This window comes from Aedes aegypti, chromosome 2 (assembly GCF_002204515.2).
Source record: "Aedes aegypti strain LVP_AGWG chromosome 2, AaegL5.0 Primary Assembly, whole genome shotgun sequence".
Taxonomy (NCBI): Eukaryota; Metazoa; Arthropoda; class Insecta; order Diptera; family Culicidae; genus Aedes; species Aedes aegypti.
Window position 1 is genome coordinate 81,190,959 of NC_035108.1, and position 21,999 is coordinate 81,212,957.

The 21,999-nt window shown below is 37.6% G+C and overlaps 1 protein-coding gene across 1 annotated transcript in view; it reads right to left on the reverse strand.

The window, feature by feature from the left end:
* The window catches only part of LOC5574897 (nuclear pore membrane glycoprotein 210), a 65,087-nt gene that overhangs the window by 2,429 nt on the left and 40,659 nt on the right, over positions 1-21,999 (reverse strand). Inside the window, exons 7-8 of the mRNA XM_021841337.1 lie at positions 21,881-21,934; positions 21,655-21,807 (exon numbers count right to left, since the gene is read on the reverse strand). Of these exons, the coding sequence (XP_021697029.1) occupies positions 21,655-21,807; positions 21,881-21,934 (207 nt within the window). The remainder of the gene's footprint in view (positions 1-21,654; positions 21,808-21,880; positions 21,935-21,999) is intronic.

The window sequence follows — 21,999 nt, forward strand, 5'->3', positions numbered from 1 at the left end:
ATTTATTGCATGGTGCAAGTAGAAGCATGAAGTGGTAATTTTTACTTGAAAAATAACTCCTGGGAGTCAATATTTTAGTACACCACACGGAACTACAACTATTTCTTTCTCTCAATTTTCCTCTGTTTAATATGATATTGCATTTATATTATTAGTGAATTATATTGTTCGTTTGTGGGCTTTATGGCCGAGTGGTTAGTGTCGCCAGGCAGTAATCGCTTCGTGTCATGGGGTGTGGGTTCGATTCCCGCTTCAGCCGTCGAAACTTTTCATCAGGAATGTTTCTCAGCTGTGCCACTGGAGCATGCTTGTCCGTTGTCTAGTGTTAAGTTACAGTCTGTGCAGCTAAATGTCTGAAGACGGTGTCCGTGTCTTTTTTTGTTTTTTTAGTAACCCAGTGTTTTGTTAAAGCAGCAATAACAAATTAGATTCCTATGAGCAGATTCAATGGATTTCACTGCCGCTGGATTTTGAACTCTTAATCGGCACTCTGTTAGACATACGAACCCGCTGAGCAGAATCTCTAATAAAAAGAATTGAAAACGAAGATTTTAATATAGTACACTTTAATTCCATCCTAATTGCTAATCTTCTGAAATATATGTGTATTCAGACTGAAGAAGACTGACAGTGGTTAATCCACAATTGGTTTTGTTAAAAAGTAACGAAATTCGATTGATACATATATCGAGCTTACTTACTTTACTTTTGCTGACTCTACGTCCTTCAAGACATGACCTGCGCCACAGTGTTACGCCAACTAACTCGGTCCATGGTTGCTAACCTTCAGTTTCTCGATCGCCCCACACTTCCAAGATCCTGCTCCACTTGGTCATACCTCCTAGCTCGTTGCGCTCCCATTCATCTTGTACCGGCCGGATTTGAGATGAAAACCATTTTTGCGGGATTGTTGTCCGGCATTCTCACAACGTGTCCCGCCCATCATACCCTTCCAGCTTTGGCGACTTTCTGAATACTAGGTTCAGCCTAGAGTTGCGCAAGCTCGTGGTTCATTCTTCTCCTCCATACGCCGTTCTCACATACTCCGCCGAAGATCGTCCTAAGTACACGTCTCCTAGCGCTTGAAGGTCGTCTTCGAGCATTGTCCACGTCTCATGCCCGTAGAGGACTACCGGTCTTATCAGCGTCTTGTACATGGTACACTTAGTACGGAAGTGAAGTTTACCAGACCGCAAGGTCTTGTGGAGTCCGTAGTAAGCACGACTTCCGGCAATGATACGTCTTCGAATTTCTCTGCTGCAGTTGTTATCCGACGTTATCAATGATCCGAGGTATACAAACAACCTCGAACTCATCCCCGTCGATCATCACGCGTCTGCCAATGCGAGCTCTATCGCGCTCGGTTCCTCCAGACAGCAGATATTTCGCTTTCGACGTATTTACCTTCAATCCAATACGATCTGGTTCACGTTTCAGTCTGGTATACTGTTCAGAAACTACCTGGAACTTTCCACGTAGTCAATAAAGCAGATGAACTGGCTGGATTTATTGAAGATCGTGCCCCGCATGTTGAAGCCCACCCGTTACATAACACCTTCTAGCGCAATATTGAACAGGAGGCAATGCGTGTTTCGAACGGGTCCGATAATGCACCCGATATCTTCACACAGCACTGTACACTATCCATCGTTGCTTTGATCAGTCTAGTCAGTTTCCCGGGAAAACCATTCTCGTCCATAATCTTCCATAACTCTTCGCGGTCGATGGTATCATATGCCGCTTTGAAATCGATGAATAGGTGGTGCGTAGGGAGTTGATATTCGCGACCCTTTTGGAGGATCTGCCGCAACATTAAGATTTGGACTGTCGTCGATCGCCCGTCCACAAAACCGGCTTGATAACTTCCCACAAATCTGCTTGCCAGTGGCGATAGACGGCGGAAGATAATCTTGAGCTGTTTGATAGCATCCTAACTTCACCTATTGTGGGAGTTGGCACGTCTCCCTCATCCGCCGTACTGATGAAGCCATTCCTCCTGCTGTCTTGATCTTCCTCCTCTGCGCCGTTTAGATGTTCATCGTAGTACTGCTTCCACTTTTCAATCATCTCACGTTCGTCCGTCAAGATACCTCCATCCTTATCCCGGCACATTTCGGCTCGCGGCACAAAGCCTTTGCGGGATGCATCGACTTTCTTGTAGAACTTACGTGTTTCTTGAGAACGATACAGCTGCTCCATCTCTTCGCACTCCAACTCTTCCAGGCGGCGCTTTTTATCCCGGGTTGATGGGTTAGCTGTCTGTTTGTATCGTTCCACGTTTTGACGGGTGCCTTGCTGCAGCATCATCGCCCGCGTTGCATTCTTCTCGTCCAAAACCGTCTGACACTCCTCGTCGAACCAACCGTTCCGTCGATTTCCTTCCACGAACCCAATGGCACCTTCCGCTGCGTTGGTAATGGCTGCTTTGACACTACTCCAGCAGTCCTCAAGAGGAGCTTCGGTGAGCTCTCCCTCTTCCGGCAACGCTGTTTCAAGGCTTTGCGCGTAATCAGTTGAGACTTCGGGTAGCTTGAGTCGTTCCAGATTGTACCGTGGCGGGCGTCGGTACCGAATGATGTTCACAACGGAGAGTCGTTGGCGCACTTTAACCGCCACTAGGTAGTGGTCCGAATCGATGTTGACGCCGCGGTAGATTCTGACGTCTATAATGTCCGAGAAGTGTCTTCCGTCAATCAAAACGTGGTCGATTTGCGATTCAGCCTGTTGGGGTGATCTCCAGGTGTACCGATACAGAAGGCTGTGCTGGAAGTAGATACTACGTATGGCCATGTTTTTGGAGGCGGCGAAATCAATTAGTCTAAGGCCGTTTTCGTTCGTAAGCTGGTGAGCGCTGAACTTCCCTATAATCGGTTTAAATTCCTCCTCCTGGCCAACCTGAGCATTGAGATCTCCGATAACGATTTTGACATCATGGCTTGGGCAGCTGTCTTATTCACGTTCCAGCTGCGCGGGGAAAGCGTCCTTATCGTCATCGTCACTTGCTAGGTGAGGGCTGTGCACGTTGATTATGCTGATATTGAAGAAACGGCCTTTGATCCTCAACTTGTACATTATGTTGCCGATTGGCCACCACCCAATCACGCGCCTCTGCATTTTGCCCATCACGATAAAAGCTGTGCCCAGCTCATGTCTGTTACCGCAGCTCTGGTAGATGGTATAACCATCCCTATACGTATGTACCGTCGACCCTTTCCAGCAAACCTCCTGCAGCGCTACGATGTCGAACTTGTGGACTATTGGACTATATATCTATTGAGAATCGAGTTGCGACGAAACGACGTTGGTCAAAAATCAAGCTTTGCACCTTGGTTAACCCATTTTCTAACACGAAGCAGTATACAACATTTTGCACTTTGAACGCAATTTTCTCGAATGCAAGTTTTGTAACGTTCATCGGCAGTGTGGTAAGAAAAAGTTAGGAAAATCATGCTCAACTAAAACCAAGCTTAACCATAAAAAAAACCCTGGAAGTTAGGAATCCAAAATTCCCAAAATAATTCTAAATCCCATGTGGTAAACATTTTACTGGGATAATAATCCTGGGCGAGAATGAGATACATATTATAACTAAAATAGTGACTAACTCGCCAAGGACGAAAAGCCACTCTAATAAAGATAAACTAACTCATAATCATAATTCTGACAACGTGCAACTTGAGTTTTCTAGTAAGATAATTTTATGTTGAAGAATGTAAAAAAATAACATTTTTGCGTATCTCAACATTTATCTCACATTATTCATATCAAGGTATCTCGTAATTTATCAAACTTTTTAGTGATCAACCATGCAAAATAGGACTCCAACTTTTATTTCACATAGGATTTGGTTAAAATTGCACGATTGAATTTAAACTAATTCGACTTTCATTGACCTTGTAAAAAGTTTAAAAACTAATAGGTTATCGTCACAAATAAATAAACATACATACATACTTTTTCAACATGCTTGCAATCTCCATACACAATTCTTAGTTTCTCGTATATGGCAGAATGCAATTTTACATGTAATTTACAAATCATCAAAAAATAACTTTTGAGCATCAACATTATTATGAACTTCGTTGATAAGCATTGTTTAACACATGAAGTTTGGATTCTGAAGCAAAATTAGTGAATTATTTGCCATACAAGCTGCTAAACTTGCATGCAAGTTGGCTTAAATCGTCAATTTCTGCATTTTCAACAGCCAATATCTCAAAAAGTAGACATGCTGTGATATTTTTGATAACGAAAATGAATTCAGCAATCCTAAATTGAGTAAATAGTGTCATTTTGGAGCTTGAGACAAAAATGTGTTTCGCAGTGTTACTAATCCATTCTTAAATTAGGGCAGTTTTTCGAAAATTTTCTCAACGCCTGCGATTTTTATGTGGAAGCATTTCACTTTTTGGGTTTTGTATGTTGCTTCTGGAATATTTGCAAGAATATCTCCAATTAATCGTCCAAAAATCCCACCAGATGCTTTTTTTTAACAAATTCTTCCAGGAGTTTCAACAAAACTGGAAAGAGGGATTTCCTTCCAAGGGCTTTTTTTTTCAAAGTTTCCTAGAGCAATTTTCTCAGAAAGTACTCTGCAGATTTCGCAAGAATAAAAAAAAAAAATTTAAGAGTGTTTCTCCAGGGATTTCTACAATAAATTTTTCATGGATTGCTCCCAAAAAGTTGTCAACCATTCGTCTAGGTCTAGGGCTTCCTACAGGTGTTCAGAATTTCAGGAACTGATTCAATGCACTAGATTCTGAATTTTTTTTTTTTTTTTTTGGATTTCTCCAGCCATTTGCAATTTAATTCTTTTCAAGATACTACTTGTAAATTCTCTGAGATTCTGTCAGAAAATTTGTCAAACGATTTTTTCGGAATTATTCTTATGATTCTTCATCAAATTATTCCTAGGACATCTAGAGTAAGGTGGGGCAAAAATTCGACCTTAGTGGTACAATGAAAGTTTCCAGAAAAACAATACCAGTTGAAACAAAACAAATACCATACAGTGAACCTTCGACATATTGGCTATAATTTTGCTGAACAAACTTGTGTCAAAATATTTACCCATTTTTAGTTATAACAGTTGCAAAATTGATTGTCTTAAACGAACTTTTGCCCCACCGGTGGGGCAAGAGTTCGAATCAAGTGTGGGGCAAAAGTTCGCTGGCTAAAACACAAAATATCGATATTTTCATGACAGACATACTTTACACCAGCCGTCAATTTAAGTTTGACGAAAAATACACACTAAATTTTCATCAAAAAATTGCCCAAAACAGGGTTAATTGAAATCTACTCGAAAATAGCAGTTTTTCGCAAAACTAAGTGGAAATGTAGAATTTTGGTGACATTTTTCGCATTTTAGGCAATTTTCACATTTTTCCGTGAGTTTATACATGGGTCGAACTTTTGTCCCGCTGATTCGAACTTTTGCCCCACTATGGGCCAAAAATTGTTTCCAAGCATTTATGCAAAAACTAATACACCTCAAAGCATCCTTATGATAGGCCTAGAAACGCCCTTACATAAAATATTGAAAAACATTTTATCTTTAATTGGTTCCATGTAACGAAAGTTTGTCCAAAAATAGGGTCCTAAAGCCCTGTCCCAATTTTAGTGCCAAACGCTCAAGTTTAGGCCAAAAACACATGTTTACTCAATTTTCTAATGTTTTCCGTTGGTTTAAAAACATTTTTTTTAGATTTTGTCACATCCTTTGGCTTAAACTCAAATTTTGGGTGTATTTTGTTTTCCGTGTCCCTTACGAAATGACCCCAGTGGTCAAACTAAAACCCCTGTGGTGTTTTTGTCGACTAAGCGAACGTCAAACATGATCAAAAGTGTCAAGGTTCATTTATGAACCAAATTTTTAAATTAAAGTTTAAACATGTTATAGCCATTATTTGAGCGGGAAAAATTACTAAAGTAGTTACAATAACATGCTTTTTCGTGTTATTAAATAAAAACAAGATTTCATTAAAAATTTTAGGACCCAATTACAATATTCACGTCGAAAAACAACAAATATTTTTTCCAAATCTCAATCGAATTTTATGATATTTGGAATGAAAGTCTCTTACTTGAATAGCATTTGAACCACCACGACATTTATAAATTTTGTTTTGAATTGAGCTAGAAATCTTAAAAAGAAACTCTTGCCCCACTCGAACTTTTGCCCCACTTTACTCTATGTAAAGAGCTAAACTTAAGTGTAAAAAAAAGCGTCAAAAAAGTCGTTTGACATCTTTAGTTTCGGCATTGATTTCGCCAGATATCGATTATATATTTTTTCAAAGCATTCCTTCAGGAATTGTTGAAGGAATTCCTTTGAAGATTCATGCAGAAATGTCTAACAAATCTTTCTTTAAGATTCGTCAAGAATTTATATGAATACTCTCAGATTATACTCCAAGTATTCTTCAGGGTACTCTTTAAGAATTTATCCAAGAATAACTACAGAATTTGCTTTGGATTCCGTCACAATTCTTTTGAAGGTTAATCCAGGATTTTTTTCAGAGACAGTTTCATGCATTCCTCTTGGGATTCCACCAGTAATTTCTACGTGGAATTTTTCTTGTATCGATCCTAAAACTTCTTCATGAAAATGAAATTCTTCCCATTTTAAATGATTTCTTCTTTAATTCTTACAAGTTTTTTCAGATTTGTACAGGACATCGTGTGAATTTTTCCAAGTTTCATTTCTAAACTATTCTAAACTATTTCCATGGGGTCACGTCCTAACCTTTATCAGAGATTCTTTCAAAAATTCTTTAAAGTCTTCTGTACAGGGTTAACTACGAATTCATTGCTTCCTAGCCGAGAGCGCATTATTTAGTAGTCGTGACCCATTAGGAACTCGTACTATACAAATCTCGTCCGCTCGTTGTGTAGGGATAACACGCCCTATCTAGTAAACAGGAAGTCGTGAGTTCGAGTCTCACCGAGAAGTCGTGTAACTTTGTATATTTAATCCAATTGCAAAGTAAATGTAATGTTTCGCAGTGTTGATAGACTCACACTCAAAATCTCAATCAATACGCTCTCCCGTGAGAGCAAACTCATTAGAGATCCGCTTCGCAAATCTCACGCTCGAAATTTTGATGCAAAATCAACTCAATCAACTCAAACCGTAAAAAAAAATTCAGTCGCAAAACCCGGCAAAAACTCGTGAAATCCGAATGTTGTTGTTTACGTTAGAAAGGATTACTATAATTTAACCAGACTAACAAGAAATTATTGTCGTGTGTGAGTAAACTGTGGAAATACGAGACAATGAGTCAAAAAGGTGAGCCAACTCATCCATGATTTTTTGACTGCTGAGTTGCATGATTGACAACTCACGCCTGAAAAATATCAAGCGTGAGTTGTGAGAAATTGAGTTTTTCACAACACTGATGTTTCGTTTTACTATAGTTGTTCAAACTTCCACTAGGCTGGTAAGCGTAAGCCGTAGAACGTTGAAATCATAATTAAAAAGTATTTCCTGTTGGCTAAAAAATCTGTTGGAACACTTGTTGAGCTTTGCTTGTGTATCCTTCAGTTGTACCTCCATTCGTCGTCCTTTTGAACTAATTACATCGTAGAAATGATGGTCAAAGCATTATTACATTTGAAAACTGAATTGGAATTTTCTTCAGATAAACAATTCACACAGTGAGTAATTAGGCAATGTAGAATCAAGAAAAATAAAACATCCACCATCTCCTTGCATCAAATCAGATCTCTTTCATGAGTTATCAATTTTTCTCCCATACACGCAAATCAATGCCAAGCTTCAAAAATAAATATCAACGATGAACATGTGAACTAGTATATTGGATTCCACTATCAATCACGCAATCAACTCCAATAACCAAAAAAGATTTGTCATCAATATCATTCTCATACGAACAGTAAAGGGATCAGCTTAAAACATATTGAGTTGATCAAATATTTCTTGACATATACTTCTAGAATCTAGATATATTTTATAAAATTAAAATATGTTTGTCCTTCCCTAACTTAATGAATTTCAATGTTTCATGAAAACGAACATTACAGAGACGAACAGATGAACGTTACTGTAAAAACGAGATTCATTGTGCCTACCTAGAGGACGAATCCCTCCAAACAGCTTGATGTATGAAGGCAATAGACATGCAAAGTGGCATCGACCATCAATTGTTGGTGGAAGTAATAGCTTTCTGCTTTCTGCCAGTGCGCTATGCTTACCAGGCTACAGCACGATGGGAAGTGATCTCGCGCGTTACAAAACGTGACTTCCATCATATATCGCTTTCCAGAACTAGTTCGCATGTTTGCGTCGCCAGACGAGGCGAGACGATAGCTTGCTGAAGCTTTCAGTTGTAGGACCATTGGAGGAATGCCCAGGAGGCGTCACTCGTCCAATTTCTTCCAACGTGCCAACAGACGTCATCGGTGGTTTTGAAAGCGTCGATGTGTGTAGGCACCCTGCTTAGACCTGTGCGCCGCCGACGCCGAGCTATAAGTGGATGAAGACTTGCAAAACGTTCACTTTATTCAACAAACTCGAAGGCTTTTTCAGCTATTACTTACAGAATTTATCACAAAATACTCCTCTACTTGCCAAGTTTTTTTTTTCACTCATTCATTTTTTTTACGAATTTCTTTGAGAACTTCTATAAATTCATACCTATATTGAAACCAATCAAGAAATTACTCCAAGATTGTTTATCAGAGTGATGCAGTTATTCGTTAAAGTTTGTTTTCAATGATCCCATATTTTGTTGAGGAATTCTTACACGCAGATTCAAACAACGCTTCGAACGATTGAACATATTTCGGCACCTGGTGCAGTGGTTAGAACACTCGCCTCTCACGCCGAGGACCTGGGATCGAATCCCATCCCCGACATAGTCACTTATGACGTAAAAAGTTATAGTGACGACTTCCTTCGGAAGGGAAGTAAAGCCGTTGGTCCCGAGATGAACTAGCCCAGGGCTAAAAATCTCGTTAATAAAGCCAAATCAATCAATCAATATTTCGGCACACTGCTCTAATCCAGTTCCCACATCCGGACGGGATATGATGGAAAATCGCTGTTTCTGGACTGTTGGGAAATTCCGATGCGAAGAATAAGCCGAGAAAAATTTTCGTTCTCCTTGGAGGAGCGCGCGTTCCTAGCCAAAAGGCACTTCGTGGATAGCCTTAATTTACAAATCCGTTCAGCATCGAAGATGATGACGACCACGAGGCTCGTTGGGATTTGATTGATTGAATTCTGATGAGGACCATCGGTTTTCGGTTGTACGCTAGGGTTACCAGCAGCATACCGACATTGGCCTATCTTGTGCTTAAATACCATTAGCGCGAGTAGTAAATGATATCCCTCGCAATAAAAAAATCGCACCCCGTCAGATTTATCTCCCAGCAAAAGACATAAAATTCCACTTCCCTTCTGGCCGCACCAAGTTCGGGCAAGGATGAGAAAATGCAAATAAATCACCGGCCTTTGTCGTCGTCGTCGTCATCCCTGTTGAAACAATCAATTCAACGCTTTTTCAGGATAATTTCTCAAAGCGCTGTGGTTGGATTGTTTCATCGCCACTTTGCTCTCTCCTTCTATTGTGTCTTCTCCCGGCATTTAGATTTGGTCCCTGTTTATGGTTGGATTTGGCCGCTGTTGGGTATTTTCCCGCTTTTTCGATTCATCCGCTTTCGGCTCTTAGGGGACGACTCCTTTCCGTTTCAAGTGCTCAGCCAGGGCACTTTCCGGTCGGTCCCAAGACCGATTTAATGAAACCCTTCTCGATAAGCGGAATTTATGCGAATGCAAGCAGAAAAGGGTTGCCACCAGGGTTTTGCTAGTTTTTTTTTTTTGTGAATCCTTGTGGTTTATCCGTGTTTTTTTTTGTTTCTTTTGAGAATTATTTACTCACCTGTAGGGATTTGAAACGGCGAAAATGAATATTCCAGCGAATTTTTATCTCCAATTTTTTTTCCATTGTTGCACATAGCAATAAATTGAATGTATTTTATCGCCTCATTGTGCATCATTCTATTAAATAGTTAGCTACGATAAAGAAACCTACGACATAGTCCGTCGAATATATAGATGAGTTCGAAAAGTCATGGTGCTCAACCCTTGAATGGAATATATGCTTATTTGAAGCATTTTTGAAGAACAAATCAACTTTCTAAAGAAAGTTTAGAGGTTCCTTAAAATGTATTTGAGTGTCCTAAATGCAGTGTATGTGACATTTTGGTCGATTTTAAGTTAAGCATACCAGAAAATTCTACTATTATCAAGCTTTCCAACGTTGTGTTTAGTTGGTTTTTCCGACAAACTGAAAAAATAACATAATTCGAATTGGCATGTATTTTGGCTCCATAACTTTTTCCATAGGATTTGGCAGTTCTTGACTACCACTATTCCACGGGACAGCCTTCAAAAAATCCCCTTCCAAGAGCTGCTGAGATTTAAAATCACCAGAGCAAGATTTGTTTCGCGCGCATTTTTGGTTCAAATCTAGGCATGCAATGAATCATGCCACGTGTATGGGAGGATTGAATCCTAGGATTCAATCCTTGATCACTTGTTTGATACTAAACTAAATCGAGTCAGCATTGATACTTCTGGCAATGGTAGCTGAGAACTACATACATATTAAATTTCATTATTTAAAAAAATACACTACCGGTTAAAAAGTTAAGGTGAAGCCAAACCACAAATTTCAATCAAGGGCACAAATCTGGAAAACCGAACACTTGTTTGAGTTGAAAATTTAATCGAAAGCAAAATGGTCGGACTCCATATGAATGGGCGGCCAAAACTACCAAAAACTTTCTTGAGATTTTTATGTTTTATATCATTTTAAAATATATCTCATGTATTATAGTATTATGATCCTTGATTGAAATTGTAATTGTAATTGCTCAATCCACACCCTGGCAGACAATTATCCGCCCATCTAGACACGGGCTGGGTGAGGACCTACCAAGCCTCCCCCGTTAACATGTCCTATACCGTTTAGCACACCGGGATCTTCCACAAGCAGGCGCCGGAATTAAAGCGGTCCCACAAGCTTCAGATACATTAAATAGATTTAGTCCCTCTGGCACTAAACCGAATGGCGCCCTCCGCTTCACCACTAGTACTGCTTCCCCACACGCCAAGCACAATATCGAAAGTAGTGCGTTGTATAGCAAATACAGTACACCACCTCCGACACTATGCCAAATGTACAGGAAAAACAGCACCAGTAAGAAAGCGGAAGGCGCACCACTCGGTTCAGTGCCAGAAGGACTATAAGTATAACGAAGAAGAAACGAAAAGATAGTAGAGTTGGTTCGGTTATTTGATTGCTGAAACGAAAAAAAACAGAAAAAACAGAAACAAAGTGTTAACATTAAAACGGGGTTTTATAATTGATAAATGTATCGATAGTTTCTCATCTGTTACGTTTCCTTATCGTAGCGCTGTCGATTTTTCCATCTCCAGGGTGTTCGTCTCCGCTCGAGCAATGAGGACCATGATGAAATGAGAATATAAAAATGTGAGCATTAGTGTTGATCTAGTAATAGATTAATTTAAACTGCTTTTCATGTGCTAAGTAACTTGTAAACTCCTACTCAATTATGTTTTGTTGGCCTACACGTTTTATTTAGATACAATTTTTATTTAGAAAACTATTTGGATCCGAGATTTTAGGTGCAGATTGAGCATGTTTGATAAAACAAGCATCCTGTTTTCAGTTGAAGAATGTTCAAGAAGTTGATGATTCTGTTATTTATACTGGCTACATACAAGAATTCACTATTGATGTAATATATGGATATTGAAAGTTCCAACGCGCGATTATAATACTTCAGTTTTCGTGCTGTTGTATTGGTGTAAGTAGTGGGAAACCAATCAGTTTGGTGATTCTAACGGTAACAAATAGCAAGACGAAAGGAAAGTTGATAATCTATCATCATTATGATTTCAGTCCTAATTTCATGATCCGTTTAATAAATTCCGCGTATGATTCGGCAATTTTAACAATTTATACATGTGTATTCGAATAAAACAGACTACGGGCATTTATTACCTGTTGCAAGGTTCCTAAGTGATCAGATATTTATCATTTTCTACAGCCTAATTTAATAATACCTACATTGGGTTGTAACAAAAATTTGATCTTGGGATGTTGATTTGCCTCCTAATCATAGTTTCGACAATAGTCACATGCTTACTATCCCTTATGGCAGTGTTGTTGATTCTATTGTCTATCGCTCATCAGTTTCGCGCCACCCGGCAGGGACTTGGTCCTATGTACCCAATACTCTGCTGTGTCTTAACTTCACGCAATACATTCTGTAGATGTGTGATACAGTTTGCGGAATATTATGATTTATCACTTCGTTCAGATGGAAAATTCTGTTATGGTACCATATTCACATATCAGATAACTCCCACCTGGAACGATGTAATACATCGGAGACATGTAGATTCAGATGTATGTAGACGATCTATGCCTAGTTCGGCTCTGATCGACAGGCAATCAGTGTATTCAGTTTTTCAACTAGCTTGAAGCGATGAACGTATCAAGACAAGCTCTCCACTATATCTGCTAGCAATCACCGGTCGTCGATAGACATTTCGGTTCTTTTCTGCTAAAGAAAGACCCGATTGTATGCCAAAGACTATGGCTCATGCTTTTCAATACAGCTGGAAAAACAAGAACTACACCCAGCACCAAATAGTACGTAACTATGAGGCGGACCGGAAGGTTTGATAAGCAATCCCCACCATTATGATCCTTGATTGAAATTAAACAAAAATTTAAATTTGGATGGATTTTATGACGGCAAATTGGCCAAAGTCAAAAAATTGAAAAATGTAACAATAAAATAAAGTACAAAATTTATAATTTAGGAATGCAATATGTCTCCAAAGTTACGCACTATCTGAAAGCTTATTGTTCAACACTTTTATCGAGCATGAGGATGTAACAAAATATTTGGTTGAAGTTTTGATACTGTTCAATATTTCACTTTAGTAATTTTGATGATTTTGAACATGAAAAGCAACTCTTGTCGCGTCATGTCGCCTCCATTTCGAATATTGCACATTAAAAAGCATCCTTAGATCTTACAAAAAACGTTTAATTTATTTGCAGAAATTTGCTGATTTGCAAGTTAAAGCTTTTTGAATAATTCAATATTTTACATATATTTTGACGATATTTTTCATACAAAGTTTATTTAAAACATATTTAACCACTATTCATACACATTTTGAACAAACTTGATCAAATATAACCAAATTTTGTGCTTTCAATAAAGTTTGATAGCATTGCTTATAAAAAAAAACTTTTTTTAAAAAAGAGGTTACGTAATATGTGAATACCCTTTCTGAAACAATAAAAACGCCAAATAACATATTCATATTACATATATTTCATCGATTAAGCTAAGCTTAGCTTAGACTGACTACACATATCAATGGTTGCTATTCCGTGATTGACCAAAGTCAGTGAAGATGCACAAAGAATCAACTAGAAGTTCGGCTGTGATTGGCCATAATCTTCTTCAGTGTGCATAATTCAGTGCCTCTATTTATACATGGTCAATAACGGCGCCGGCCACGTCCTTGCAGTCAGGTGGGTTTGAGGGAAGGAATGTTAGTGTGTAACCTTTGCTATTTGGAGACCGTGTTTTCCTCTGCATCTCCACAAAGACTACTGGGAGGGATGGTTGTTAATGGGGAGGATCGTTGGGTCACAGGATTCACTTTGATAAGCGATTAGACCATGATAAACGATTATTTGTGAGATATAAACATGCTTAGGAATATAATATTTTCAATTGACATGGAAAATTTCCAAATAGGAGTAAATAATGTCGTTACTTGAAGTGACGAACCATTCAAAGTTTGTTGAACAAATAGTTAAAAGCGACATTCCTACAGCTGTTAGGACGAAAGCATGTGTAACAATATTTTACTCAAATTGAAAAAATAATCGATTGGCTGGACCATCACATAATATTCTTATGCCGACACTTACAGTGGCGAACCATTCAGTGTTTTGAATAAAAATAACGTTTTGCAAGTCTATACTTCTAGCACAGACAAACAGACCGAACCGTTCAAAGCTTTTTTTTATAAAAATAAAGGTAAAAGACAAGCGATTTTATATGACAATATAAAACAAAAAAAATGAATAAGAGTTCATGCCGACACTTATTTATTTATTTATTTATTTATTATGTAGATTCGTATAACATAAGGCTGAAAGCCTTTTTTTACCGCTATACAAGGTTTATTATGATGATATATATATATTGATTTCATGTTCTTTTGCATTTCCTAATCTTTTTGCATCCTACTCTGCCAAATGCTGTTTAAGGTCCCTTTTAAAGTTAAACAATGAAACATTAGTTTTAATACTGAGTGGTAACTGGTTCCAGTACACAACGCCTCGTGCGAACAGTGATTGGCTGTAATAAGCAGATTGATGCTGTGGGATAAGATAGTTACGATTTCTATCGCTTCGCATTGGGTTCAATTTAGTAAACAAATATTCAGGCTTTCTAGACCGTATTAGTTTGAATAAGGTGACACAAGCTCTAAACTTGTAGAAATTTGAAAAGTTACAGCCTATTAGATCTTTGTGTAGATGAGACACTCTGGAAAACCTAGGTAATTTATACACATATCTTATACAAGCATTCAAAGCTAACCTCATTTTATCGATTGAAGAAGCTAACGCATTCGAAAAAATGAAATCACCGTAAAGAAAATGTGGTAAAATGAGAGATTTAAAAAGTTTTATTTTGGTGTCAATACTGAAATGTCGTGTTGTCAAATTTAATCTCTTTAAGGAGCCATAAATCTTACCGCATTGTGCATTAATATGGACGTCCCAATTCAAATTGGACGTAAAAGTTACTCCTAAATTATCAACTTGACTAACGAATTCAATTCTTTCACCATCCATGAACAAATCGGGACATGTAATTGGGTTTCTATTCTTGCATATCAACATTGCCTTTGTTTTAGTTGGGTTTATAGATAATAAATTATTTTGCGACCACAAAAGAAGATTTCGAAGATCATGATTGATTTTAAGGCCAATGTCATTATAGTTATTTCTATTTTTTTCACACAAATAAATCTGAACATCATCAGCAAAGAGGTGAACCGAACAGTATCTCAAACACGATGGCAGGTCATTGATGAATAAAGAAAATAATAAGGGACCCAAAACTGACCCTTGCGGAACACCAGATTCAATATTCTTAAAACTCGATAATTTATTGTTGCAGCACACGGCTTGAGAACGACCAGTTAAATAGGAGTGAATTAAACGGTTGGCACTGGTTGAAAACTGAAAAATATCGCTTAACTTCATTAGCAACTTTTTATGGGATACACGATCAAAAGCTTTCGCAAAGTCGATTAACAGTAAAATTGCAACTCCTTTTCTGTCAATTACACTTGAAATATCATCATGAACTTTTAAGAGAGCTGTGTTTGTCCCATGATGTTGACGAAATCCCGATTGCAGAGGAAGCAAAAAATTCATTTCGGTAACGAATTCTGATATTTGGATTTTAAGAAGTTTCTCCCAAACCTTCGAAAGGGCACACAGAATGCTTATTGGACGAAGATTATGTATATCATCTTTACTCTTCTTTTTCTTAATCGGTATTATTTTAACAACTTTCCAAGCACGTGGGAACTTGGAATTTGATATGATAATGTTGAACAAATGTTTAACAAATGGTAAAATTAGAGGTAACATAATTTTAATGAATACTATCGAAATGTCGTCTAATCCAGTAGCATTGGATTTTATCTCATGGACAGCATTTATTATTTCAATATCTTCAACGAAACGGAAATTGAACCCATCTATGCTGCTGAAGTTAGCAGAACTAGTAGTATCATCGACGGTAAAGTTATCAGTGAAATAATTGTTTATTTCATCAACACTAAAACTTGAATTACCATCCGTGGACCGAGGCTTGGAAATACCTAATTTCTTAATGTTCGCCCACAATTGTTTTGCAGGCAAGTTAACTTTAAATCTTTCACGATCATAAAAACGCTTAGAATCTCTTATAAGTAAATTCACTCTATTCCTAAGTCGTTTAAAGTGTGCCATATCCAATTCATTACGGCTTTGTTTCCAATTGGAATATGCAATATCGCGATCAACAATCGCCTTTTCAATGTCTTGGTTGAACCATGGGTTAACCTTTGGCTTACTTTTTCTAATAGGTATACATTCATCGTGCAAAAACTTCAAACGGCTGTTAAAAATTTCTAGAAACATATCAGGATCAGTTATACTTATCATTGAATTCCAATCCATACTATGGAAAGCATTATTCAATCGATTAGCATCAAAATTTTTGTAGTCTCTATAGCTAACTGATTCAGTTCTTGTTTTCATGATGTTTATAGAGGCAAATAACAAATCATGTTTTGATGCAAATGGCATAGAAACTTGGTTTAAATTATAAATCATATCAGGAGAATCAGTAATCAGGAGGTCTAGTATTGAACAACCGTTTGCATAAAAGTAGGTTGGTTCATTATTAACGCATGTATAAGACAATGCAGATAGAGTTTCTTTAAATTTCAGTGATTTTGAATTTGACTTCATGAGGTCCGTATTGAAGTCACCAATAAAGAAAGTGTGATTGTATTTAACAGTAAACTCTTCTAAATGCTCTTTTAAACTATCCGAACAGTCAATCTCTGGGGGATTGTAATATACGGCCAATAAAAATGGTTCACCGCCACCACGAACTTCAACTAGTAAAAACTCGGTCATACTCAGTTGATCAATAGCTGTAGACATTTTCACAATTCTACAAGTAAGATAAGATTTAAAATAAATACAAATTCCACCTCCATGCCTATTACGGTCATTTCGAAGCAAGCTGAAACCGTCAATACCAATCATAGGGTCAGTAATAACATCACTGAGCCAAGTTTCAGTCATACAAACAATATCCATTTTGCTATTGATAAAATTGTTTTTCAATTCATTGAATTTTGTAAAATTACGTGCGCAAATACTTTGAACATTAAATATGACAAACGTTTATTTTATCTTCAGGCAAAACAGCATGAAAAACTGCTCACTTACACTTACAGTGACGAACCATTCATAGTTTGTTGAATAATCATATTTATGTCCCACCATTGTAACGATTAAATGTGCGGTCATATATATTTTATAGATTTAAAAAAAAAGCATGAAACGAGCTCCCCAATTGATCCTTCATCCTTGATTGAGCAGCCACAATTTTCAGTTTTATTTGAAGCATACATACTAACTGAAAAACGCGAATATTTTTTCGCACTCGCGCCACGCGGACCGAAAACAATTGGTCTTGATTCCGTCGCTCGCCCTGCAAGAGCATGCCATGGAATCAGAAGACCACACACTACTCCATATATCGGTTAAGGCGATAAAACTAGTTTTGGCCGAACTTCTTTTTTTTCGACCATTGTGGATTGTGCATTGTGTGCGAGTGACCAATCGATTAAGTTTTCAGCTTCAGCTCTAGATTTGTGATCTTGAAAATTTGAAGTTTGGTTTCGATTCATCTTCACCTTAAGCACCAGGTGAAATCGCTCAAAATAATAGAAGTTTTTCTTCTGTAAATTATTGTTCAGCAACAATTTTGTAAAAAAAAATTGGCTTATTTATACATTTATAGCTTGGGTGGAAATGGTTGAAACTACTATTACTTTGAGCGATTTCACCTGGTGTTTAACTTTTTAACCGACAGTGTGAACATTTTCAAATTTTGTGATCATGAAGTTAAGTATATTTGCAGTTCACTGCCAAAATTTCATGCCGATTGTTCATGTGGAAACAAAGTTACAGCATGCCAAAGTCGGGCATTTTGTGTAAAAATTGACAACTCTTATTCTGAACACAACTGGTCTTTAGTAGCCATGAGTTAGCTAGGTTCGCAATTATCGTAGAAAACATAATGCACTGAACCTTCAAGAACACTTTACGCAAATCTCGTGGGATGTCGAAGTAAAGCTAGTTTTGAACATACAAATAGATGTTTGGTCTACCCATACGAGAAAGGTTCCAAACACTTTATTGCAGGATACCGAAAAATGATTTCTCCCGAGAGTTTGTTCGACGTCACATCAACTTCCTTAAAAACAACTTACGAGCGGGATAAATTCTACTAAACTGAAATGCAATTGTTATCCCATGATGTAGAAAGTACCATTGAACATATTGTTATTATTATGACTGAACCGTAGAAAAATGAATTGACACAAATAAAATATTCATCGTTTTCATTAATTTATGTTATTGTTTATTGGAATTCTCAATCTTTATCCAGCCGAAATACTTTTCACATGCTCAAAAACACATTGAACAAATGTGCATAACTTTTTTGTTTCTAGATGGATTTTGTTGAAATTTTCAGAACTTTCCGAAACACTCTCCAAGTTTATGTTCCGGACTCCGGAAAATTTGGGAATATGAGTTATTCCGGATAGTCTCGGGGTACCATAATTGACCAAATCCTCCATTCAACGCATATCTCCAGACTTATCATCACATATTGAAAACTCATTCTTCAAACCTTAATGAAGGATGTTGCTGAAGAAACAAATCCCTAGATTGCGTCACATTTTTAGGGCGAGGAGGGGTTCAAGGAAACGCAAAGATTCATACAAAATATTCGCACTTTCCATACAAAATGTGATTTAATGTGATCTAAAAGGGAATCGAACCGACAATTGACCAGTGTCATTAAAGTTCTTTCTAAAAGATCACTGAAATGATTGTTATTAGATTGCTAATGAGGTTTTAGTAGATTCTAGAAAAGATCCTAGACTGATTTTGTTTGAAGTTCTTAGGAGATTCGTAGAGGGAGGCTAAACACTAAACCAAAAATAGGTATTATTTTTGGAGAGATCGACTGGAGAGTTTGAGTGGAGACTAAAGATTGCTTGGAAGATGCAAACTTTTATTTACGTCAAAAGTTTTAGTCAGCTTCATAAAAGAACAATAAACTGTATTTGGTGCTATCGTTTCTTCTATAACGTCAACGTGCACAATGTGGCACATCAGTCTAACGCATAATTCTAAAGGCATTCTTAGAAGGTAGGTAATGAGCTGGATTTTCCGCTGGTAGTAGAAAATAATTGGAATTTGCCGTTTTGTGGATGTTCAGATACACAGATCAAAAATGTGTTTATATAATTCCAAAACTTTCTATAAATTCTAGGGGGTGGACGGTTTTTTGAATATTTCACCTTTGTCCATTCCATATTTTATTTAAAAGAAACACTAGCCGCATTTTGTCATCCGAGGAAAATCCGGGAATTGAAAACCGATTTTGAATGGACACCCTGTAAGTGTCACAAATACATACCATTTTCTACAACATCCACCCATCCGCCTTACGTCACACTTTTTTATGAAACCTTAAAAAAACAGCACTCTCTGACGGAACTCACTGGAGCTCTCGTCGGGGATACATCACTCATAGGGAACTCACGGCACTTGGGTTCCTATTGGTCACTCACATGGTACTCACGCTCTCTGTTGATACTCATGCACTCAGTGCCGTAGTCAGGGTGGGTCGAGAAGGGGCCACATTCGGATACACTTTAAGTCGCACATGTTTACGGCTCGTTTCGTACGAAACAGGTCCTTTGGTATGGCTGCATAAGGGTGGTTCAAAATTTCAAAATGTTTAAGAATCCAATCTCCCATATGTTCCTTACCATCCTTACCATAAAAATAGTGTTCTGTGAAATTTTAAGCTTCCTAGGTGGTGATTTGAAGGTGGCCCAAAGACAATGTAGGTTTATATGGAAATTACTATGGGGAATTTTTGAGATATGTTCTAAACACGCTAGTACTATAATGTAAGTACAAACTTATTATCCCATAGTAAAAACTCATTCTTCAAACCATAATAAAGAAATTTTCTGAAGAGAGAAATTCAATCCGACGGATAGCAGAAGAGATATTACTGAGTTTGTTTGCTATTTTTTAGCTTAATATTGGATTAAAGCCCTGCAAACATGTACAAAAATCCCAAACAAAATTACCTATTGTGGACTAGCAGAATCAGTGGTGTTGATTCCTTTCATCCAAAAATACAGTCCACTACGACCCGACCGGAGTTGGCCACGGTTAACGCGCCATCAGGACCGTTGTGCCAAATGACATTATGAGGGCTATTATGTAGAAGAAAAATATCCTAGCTGTATCGGCCCATGATCAGCAATGTTTCGCAAGTTGCAACAAGCTCGATAAATACCAGCAGATGTTTTATTTTACTGGTATTAAGGGTCGTCCATAAACCACGTGGTCGTTTATGGGGGGAAGGAAAGTCTGGCCAATGACAACGGTCCATACAAATTTTTAAAATATTGTGTGGACAAATGACCACGAGGTTGAAGAGGGGTGTTTAAAATATAAAAAATGACCACGTAGGTCATGGACAGCCCCTTATGAACAATCTCCGAATATCTAATATTAATAGCGTCTCCCAGCCCGAGCAAAGTCCAACATCAAAATGAAAGCAAGTTGAAAACATATATTGTTTTCAGCATCAAGTTGATATCATAATTTGATATCAATTTATCAATGAAATATTCGATATCATATTTTGTTTTCGTTTAGCTATCATTTTAAATTTTTGTTTATTTTTTTTTCATTTAATTATTAATTTATTCGTGCTACATGTTTAAATACTATGAGAATATAGAAATAAAGCATTTATCTAGTCGCAGTCACATTTCAATATCAATCAAAAATATGTATATCTCAATGAGTTCTCAATTTGCTCTCGATGATAGCAGAAACTGTTTTCAATTTGCTTTCACTGACAGCAAAAAGAGTTTTCAATTTGATATCATGGGAACATTTTTCTGCTCTCAGTTTTGATATTTTAACCGTTAAAACGACCAAAATGACAACAAACTGAGTTATCAAAATCCGCGACATCACAACATCAAAATTAGTTTTCAATATGATCTCAAGCTTTGCTCGGGAGGTGTGAAGCTTGATATTTTTTTTTTGTCATGCACTGGTATCCCCCGATATAACTAGAATTGTAGCAGTAGATGATAAGCAGCTATAAGCAGGCTCTCATGACACGCTGCGGATCATGATTGTTACCGATAAGTAAGAGGTACTCTCCACTATTTCAAAATTCAAACCCTGATTGTGACAATTGTGAGTAGGTACCGTGAAGCATAGAATCATTTCCTAAGCAAGCAAGTCAGAGGAAAATTTTCGTCAAACAAAATTTTTTCACTGGACTAGGTACTGAGTGTTTCATATGATCTGTTGCCTAATATTAGTGATCATTCAATCTGTGCAGCATTTAGCTAAAGACGGTGTAAATTGTCTTCTAATAAAATTGTCTTCCATATATCCTCTTAAGATTATTAAATATTCTACTGTTCCTGAAAGATTCCAATATTTAGATTCAAGTTCCTCTGAAAATCAACAAAACATTGGTGAACGATCGCTAAAAATTTGACCAGCCAAAACCGATTCGATCAAACATTCAACGCGATCAACAGTTGGGTTCATTAATCTGTAGGTACCTACTCTAGATAATTTCCGATGTGTCTTCGAATCATCTTCACCAATCCCCACAATAAAATGTAGTAATAAATTCACCTACCTGGACCGACATACGGTGACGCCGGCGAGGCTACGTGTGCCTGACTGCCCGCACCACGCTGCGCAGGACTGGCAAACGGATTGGCACTCAGCCGCGCTCCCCCACTGTTATATCCGGACAGATTGTTATCACTTTTGAACGGCGAAAATAGGACTGTAGGATACAGGAATAGAACAGAATACTTTGAGATTTAATGTGCCTGAAGGGAATTTGGCGGAATACTTACGCGTTGCATTCGGATCGACCGTTTTCTGACGCTGCGGGAAGCAGAACACGAACACTGAGAAAGTAAAAAGACAAAACCACGGAATAAGAATTGTATCTGATGGCTAGACTCATACGCAA